Source organism: Hibiscus syriacus, unplaced genomic scaffold (genome assembly GCF_006381635.1).
Source record: "Hibiscus syriacus cultivar Baekdansim isolate YM2019G1 unplaced genomic scaffold, ASM638163v2 tig00111693_pilon, whole genome shotgun sequence".
NCBI lineage: Eukaryota > Viridiplantae > Streptophyta > Magnoliopsida > Malvales > Malvaceae > Hibiscus > Hibiscus syriacus.
In genome coordinates, this window is record NW_024063156.1 from 260,075 (window position 1) to 268,067 (window position 7,993).

At 33.2% G+C, this 7,993-nt stretch overlaps 2 protein-coding genes across 2 annotated transcripts; one reads left to right on the forward strand and one right to left on the reverse strand.

The window, feature by feature from the left end:
- The first annotated feature begins 1,666 nt into the window (after window positions 1–1,666).
- Window positions 1,667–2,670, forward strand: LOC120167789 (transcriptional regulator TAC1-like). Its single transcript, XM_039176692.1, has one exon. The coding sequence runs from the start codon at window positions 1,859–1,861 to the stop codon at window positions 2,393–2,395; it is 537 nt and encodes a 178-aa protein (XP_039032623.1). The 5' UTR covers window positions 1,667–1,858; the 3' UTR covers window positions 2,396–2,670.
- Window positions 2,671–5,761: 3,091 nt separating this feature from the next.
- LOC120167790 (bet1-like SNARE 1-1) lies at window positions 5,762–7,625 on the reverse strand. The gene is made up of 6 exons (XM_039176693.1): window positions 7,514–7,625; window positions 7,248–7,357; window positions 6,747–6,894; window positions 6,248–6,304; window positions 6,093–6,152; window positions 5,762–6,007 (listed from the first exon to the last, which is right to left on the reverse strand). The coding sequence occupies exons 2-6, from the start codon at window positions 7,259–7,261 to the stop codon at window positions 5,918–5,920; spliced, it is 369 nt and encodes a 122-aa protein (XP_039032624.1). The 5' UTR covers window positions 7,262–7,357; window positions 7,514–7,625; the 3' UTR covers window positions 5,762–5,917.
- Window positions 7,626–7,993: the final 368 nt, after the last annotated feature.

The following is a 7,993-nucleotide window of genomic DNA, read 5'->3' on the forward strand; positions in this document are numbered from 1 at the left end:
GTTGTCGATGTGTTTGGGGTGGCTTCCACTGCCAAGGTGGCATGAGCTCTTAATGGCTAACAAATTTAGCTATTCAAAACTCTCTTTTTCTTATTTTAAATTACTCATAACATGGTTGATATTTTTCTTAAGAAAAGAACCTCAAAAGATAAAAATACATATAGAAAATAATGGACTAATATGTGACATATTGATTGTGTATAATTCTATATATCATTAGTGAATTATATGATAACATGTTATAATAAATTTTTAAAGTTAAATTCATTTGAATTTATTGTTAACAATGCTTCATAATCTAGTTCATTGATGATGTCTACACTATTCATGCATCAAATATTACTCAAAAATAATATTTAAAAACAAAAAACAAAATGAATTTTTTGATCATGTCATACATAAAATTACCAAATGCAATTATGTATTATTATTAAGATGATACAATATTTTTGGCCTAGACAAAAATCTAATGATAATACTGTGAGAACCAGCCCTATAGGTTATTTTAAATTTTATTTTAATACAATTAAAGTTATTTAACGATTTATTTTAATAATACTAATATTTTAAATTAATAACTATCTATTTAATACATCATATAGAGAAAACTTATAATTTTTTTTTATCAAATATAATGGCTTACAGCGGTATTCAGTGTATTTTAAAAAAAAAAATTGCAGTGTATAAATTATTGAATGTTAATAGTTAAAAAAATCAATTGCATCTTCAATTTTCTCCTTGGATATATTAGGCATGATGAAAGGAATTTGTGATGATTAGAAAAAACATAAATTTGGTGAGAATTTAACAGTGCTGCCATTTTCCCCACAAATGTAACCAAGCAAACCTGCCCTTTTAACATATCTAACCTACTCTCTAATATTAAAAATGTTGGCCTGCAAACACACACAAAATTTACGAAAAGGACTCAACTTCAATCTTCTCATCTTTCTTTTTCTTTCTTTCAATTCTCATTACATTTAGGCTGCACAATGCCATACAGATACGACCAAGAATGCATATACACATAAAAGGTTGGGATAATCTAACATTCTTGAATGGCAGATTTTGTTTTTCTTTAGGGTCTGGTTTCTGGGTTTTGTTTATTACTAAAGTATTTAAGGTGATCAAAGCAAACTGTGATAGTAAATGAAGTTGTTAAAAGATAAGTGTTCCCCATTAGTCATGGTGGAAAAGAGATTATACTTGAGGACAAATGCAAAATACAAAAACATACATTGTTTTCTATCATAAAATATTCTGCAGGAAGGTTCCTATATCTTTCCTCACAGGCTTCATTATACCATCATAATTAATTTGCTGTTTAATGAAAAACTTTGCTGCAACAATTCATAAGCATGGACTTGATGGACACATCTAAATATAGCAGTATTTAATTATAGATGGAACATTCTTTGGTGGTAATTGAAAAACATAAGTGGAAAGAGACTAACTTATAATCAAGGGTTCATTTACAGTACTGAAATGAATTTTTAACTTTGAAAATATTCATTCTTGGTGATTTAACTTTGTGTTTTTTATAGTAAAGAAATAGGCCGGTGAATTATGCTTTCAATGTGAACAGGTTTACCATTTAATTTAGAATTATTATATATAATATTGAAGATTGAATTTGGCAGATAAAAATTGTCTGCCGGCTAACAGAAAAGCCCTCACAGCAAGCATCTAAGAGACTTTCTCTCTCACAGAAATCTTGTTCAAACCCAATGCCTATGTCCTTTATTTGTCTCTTGTCTATTTCTTTCTTCTCATCCTTTTTCTTCCTTTTAATACCCCATCTTTTGTGTTGTAGTACTGAACATTAATCTCTCTTCTTACATCTTAATTCAGTCTTTCCATGGAAACCAACCATCACCTGGAAGATTCCAAGAGTTCTAGTGAGGAGACCGATCGGTCGGACGACACTGGCACCGGACGGTCCTACGAGTGTGTGTTTTGCAAGAGAGGGTTCACGACAGCACAAGCCTTGGGAGGGCACATGAATATCCACAGGAAAGATAGAGCCAAGAGCAGTAGGCCTAGCTCGGTTCCTATAGTCCGTGAAGTCGTCGACGACGAGAGTTACTCAAGCCTTAGATCTTCGTATTCGTATCCGCAAATCCAAAGCTATCAACCACATTATGTAAGTTATCAAGCCCTTTTCCCAGCTTCACCAGGTTGGGGTTTTAGACCCCAACACACACCCCATGGGGACGAACTGTTTGTCGACAATTCACGGCAAATGAATCCGTTTAGAGTCAACGAGGATTGGTCTCGGAGTCTCAACTTGAGAATCGGTCCATCCCATGTAGACGATAACGAAAACAAGAAGGCTGATGGAAGTAGTCGAGAAGATGAATTAGATTTGGAGCTTCGATTAGGTCAATATCCATAGTATATGTTCATATATGTTTGATAATAGGTACTACTAAGAATCAAGAAATTTCCTCTCTATATATATGTACAGTATGGATGTGGATATTCTTTATGAAGTACTAGATAGCTAGGAAGGATATATATTTTCTGATATGGGAAAAGTTTAAGAGAGTACCACATCAAGTTGTTTCATCCACAATTCCCACATCGATCAATAAATGTATGCATATCAATTTAGGCCTATTTTTGGGGTGCCAAGTAAGAAGTAATGAGGAGAAAGAAGAAGAAAAAGGAAAGAAAGGAGTTTCTTTTCCATGGCTGTTGCTTCAGAAGTTGGATTCTGTAAGATCTTCTTCTTTATTTTCTATGTGCTCTTTTGCACAATCTTTTTTCTCTCCCATTTGATTACTTTCTGTATTTTTCATGTTTTAATGAAGTTGAGATTATTAGTAGACATAAATATTGAGGAGCTTCCCTATTGACTTGTATTTTTCATCCCTTTTTCTTTGAGAGGTTTGAGTATATTGGAAACCCTAATTTACTTTCCTTTGGTTGCCCAGAAATCATTCATGTATTAATTTTGGTTGAATGTGAAAAGCCCCATGGTTTAAACAACTATTATCAACATCAATTTGGCATGGTTTCCTTAACCATAAGCAAAATTTGGTCAAATGTAATTGGAATTTTAAGCTATTTTTATAAAGTATTACAATGGCCGGTAGAAAACAATTGATTCTCAGTAGGGTTTTCTATAACTCCTACGTTGGATTGAATGTAAATCTGTTGTCATGAATTAGGTTTTGTTTTGGATGTATTAAGCTTGTTTTTCTGCATAAATTAGTGAATTAAAACTAGGCAGACAGTTGAGTTGCACGACCCCATCATGGAAACATGCCCTTTCATCTCAAAATCTTTTAAAATATCTTCTACTATTTGATAGTATTTACCTTCGTTCTTAAGCATCCAAACGTAAAATAAACACTGTTTCCTTGTCTTGAAGTAGACAATACAATACACAGAAACATATATAAAGGATGTATTATCTTTCAACATCGATGCTTTATGAAGATCATCATATGGTTTAGTTTCTTGTTTCCTGTATGTATGTATTTGTAATTCTCGTCAATGGAAAACACTTACTTTTAGCTAGTGAGTAATCACTAATCCTTCTAAACTTCATCATGAGAAGTGGCATACTTTCAGGGAGCTAAAGGTTCAAATATGGAAAGATAAAGATATCTAATTTCCATTCAAGCTAAAACATCGGTTAATTACTCTCATCTTGTCATGAACTAAGAGGGCTAGCACAACAAACGTTCCTAGACGAATTCTTTTAAGACTATGCTTTCCCATCAATCCTAGACTGGCTGTCTCCAACAATAAATCATCATTTCTTGTCAGCTTCTGAAAAATCAGGAGATCCGGTAGGCGTCCCATTGTTTTGTTTGGTTTCTGAAAACAAATTCATGAAAAAGAATTTGCGTTTCAATTTCATTGGATCATGCATCTATTTGCATTATATTTGCACTGAGCTGACAACTGCAAGTCATTTCCATCTTTAAAGCCAACTTTATATCATCAATTCCTCTAGTACTGTAAGGTGAATCAATGGGAGAACAGTGGCGATCTCTGGCTTTTGTTTTTGGATAAGTTGACCCAAAGACAAAATAACATGCATTTTTACCCTTAACCAGAGGCCCCCATACTATCTGCAGATGCCAATAACACAATTTCAAAAGTTATGCATTTCTAATCAAAGATTGAACATTGTACAGAAAAATATCTTCTATGATTCTCTCACATTGTCATTAATTATTTAGTTTCTATCATTGATTCAAACTTCACTGCTACGTTGTTTTTAAAAATAGTTTGGGTGATTACAAAGTAATATTCGTTCAGAATCTTTCTTTAATAACACACACAATCACCGTATAAACGTAACTGTTCGAACTCAAGACCTTTAGGAAGAACAACACTCCCGTTTACTACTGAGATCATCCAATGGATTCTCACTATACGTTGTTAAGTAACTTTGAAATGAACAGACTATATATATAGAGTTTAAGTTAAAGATTAAAATGTTGAATTGCTTTGAAAATGTATGGAAAAAGCCCTTGGCTGCAATTGAAGGTCTTCTGCAACAAAAAGGAGTTTGCGTCAGGTTAAAAATTGAACCTGGAAATAGAAAACAATGGGAAAAAGCTCTTGGAGGAAACTAAAGGCTGAAGTATTTTCTAACATTACACGCAATTAGTAACCAAACAAAGGAAAAACATATTGTTGGGTGAACATTTACTAATTATGCTTTAAAATGGAGAAGGTAAGATGGTTTCAGCACAGGGAAGAAGTGTATCTTAAGTGGCAAATACAGAAACGTGGGATCAAGTTCTTATGACTATGTTATAAGTGAACAAATTTTTGTTACTATTTTTCTTAAGGGTAATTTATGAACTTAATCACTCAACTTTACCTTCCTTTCTATTTTGATCATTAAAGTTTAAAAAATTTCAATTTAATTATCTAATTTTCGAATTATTCCTATTCAAATTACTTCATTATCAGATCATAAAAATTATGATGACATGACTTATTTTATAAATATTATGTTATGACGTGATACATTTTATTAGTATTTTTGTATTATAAGATTTAAAGTTTTTAAGTGATTTATTATTAACGTTTAAAAATTATGATATGAACGCTTATTGTCAAAAAAAAAACATTTATTGTTATTAACGTTCATTGATTCGTCATTTTGTTTTCGAGTTTTCAAATGACCGGAGACCCATTAAACATTTGAACAATTAAAGTTTGAGAAACAAAGAGAAGAACAGCATAGCTTGGAAGTTTTGAACTGAATGTGGGATGATTGTGACTTAAAATGTTGGATTTGAAAAGCTTAAGGTCCAACTCAAATGGTGGTTCAACTATAACACGAAAGACTCGTTGAAAAATGGTGATTTTTATATTAAACGGACATCAGAATCATTTTTAGAAGAGCAAAATGAGTTTGTGATTTAATTGTACAGTGACCAAAACATAAGCAATTCAAAACTTCTCTCTTGGACAACAAATAGAAATAGAATCAGGAGGCGTGGAAACTGGAAAATACAAGCGATGATCCTTGCGTAATTATTGGGACGGTAAGCTTTTGAAATTATCTCATGAAAATTGAAAAGGTTCAATCAACTTAAGTTCCGTAATTGCAGGTCTGATGTGATTCTGTGTCAAAATTCACCATCCAACCTAATTGCTTGAAAGCATAAGATGTGATGAATCATGAAAATGCTCTTCAAATCTCAAATTCTCATTGACAGGTACATGTGAATGATTGCTTATGTCGTAGACGCAAAAGAAAAAACCACTGCTATCAAAGGCAAGTTTATTTGATATCATATCAAAACATCTTTATACAAACATGATAAAATATCATACATGTGATGTAGGAAGCACATTGTTTACAGGTAAACATGTACTATAACAGAAGGGTCTTCCAAATTCTCATATAAAGCTTGCAGTTGTGTCAAATACACCACACCAGTTACCTAGTAAGATAGTATATCACAAGGAAAACAACCACAAAAGATGCCACCAGCGTAAACATTCTCCTGCTTGATTTCGTCTCGAATACCTGAGAGGCAAATCGAATTCATTGTCATGACAATGAGAATCGATGTATTGAACAGAGACACAGAAAAGTTTGCTGGTTCACATACCATCTTAAACTTGTCCATGGTTCCTGAGAGTATTCCCCTCGATGAATCCATATCATTTCCCTAGTTAAAAACAATGCAGCATATATTACCATCAGCACCGTCAAAAAACCAATTCAATTTAGAAGAAGATACTCTTATTAATGCTGCATACATACCATACGATCCAGCATGCGATTGTGGCTATCCACCTCCTCGTGTATGTCGCCTGAAAGCTATAGAGATGACATGTATCAGTCCATGCTTGCATTGATCAGGACGTATTATATTATGATTTCCTAGAAACTGGCAATGATTCACAATTCAACCTGAAAATCTACCCCAAAACTTGCTCGAGCCATAAAACCTGAATGATAGAAATGCCTGTAGCCGTATAGAACATAGATTTGTGCAATAGACTGATACTCTTTAAAATAATTGAGTGTCAAGATTGAAATAGACAAAAAGGGAAGGGAAGGGGAAGGAATTGAAGAATGTAGAAGGATCCTTTCATTACAGGTAATTACAAGATTCTAGAATCCCATTTAACCAGTTTCTAGACATTAATCAAGAAAAAACGAATCTACAACACTAAGAAGCTACAATTTATCATGTAGCTTATAGAAGCAGGCGAACAATGCGATTAATAATGCCATTAGCGGCAAAGATGATACTTACTCTCTTCAGCAGATTGACTCTGTCCTGCAATCCTTCCACTGCTCTTTCATTTTCATGCTCATCTATTTCGTGCGAGTAAGAAGAAGAGCCTCTTATGCCACCTTCCTCGATGCCATCAAAAAGGGCAACTTTGTTGTTACGCAAGTCCCTGCACGCATGCAGATCTCATTAGATTGCCAGAACATTAACGCAAGGATAACTTCTTCATAAACCCAAGGCATAATCAAGATCAATAATCAAAGAGCATTCTATAACTTGATATATAATAATTAGATCGCAAGTTCAGCTTTAAAAGAGAAATTCAAGATCTTGATACAAGAACATCACAACAAATCGCAACACCTTCGGATCACATGTGAATTATCCAAAAGAAGTAAAATTTATATGGAATGGGACAAATTAATTGGGTAAACTTCTGATCAGATGCTAATTATTTACAAACAGATCTAATCAAGCAATTTAACGCGACCAAAAAATCCCTCAAATAGAGATTCAACTGACCGTCTAGGATTCATGTTTCTTCAAAAATGGGAGAACCAAAGCCCCTTTCTACCTTCTTCGAAAGTGTCAAAAGCAAAGTATTTCTTTACCTGTTTGGGTACTTTCAAAATCTGTAAAAATTCAAGAATTTAATGGAAATAGTTCAAGAATCATTGAAAACAAAACTGGAGAATAAGAAAGCGAAGAAAAGGGTAATAGAAAGTGAAGAAACGCAGATCTGCGAGAGAATAATTAAAAAGAATGAGCGTTGAAACCGGACAGATTACCTGGTAAAGCTATGGTAGAACCCAACAATTTGTTGAAGAAAAAAAATAATACTTAATCAGGAATTGGGATTGGAATTTGCAAGATTTACTGACAAAGCTTTCATTTGCTATGGAATCTGGGATCTTTTCTTTGTCGAGGGGATTGGGAAGATAAATATAAACTAGCAAAGCAAATGGGTTAAAAAAAAGCCCAACAAAAGAAGTTTCTTTGGGTTGACACTTGACAGTGATATTATTATTAGGCTTAATCAAAATATGTCTCAAAATTATATTATTTGTTAACTTTACTAGTCTAAAGAATTTTTGGGAAGAGTGGAAGGGCAAAATCAAGGAAACAGGTGGAATGGTTCATGCCAGGATCAAGAATGGTACGTGCTTACTGGACTTTATTTTGATATAACTTCTTATGTTGATTGGGTTGTACTAAAGAATTAATGTTACAGAGACAAATTGCTTAGTTGTGAGTGGGAAGTTGGAGAG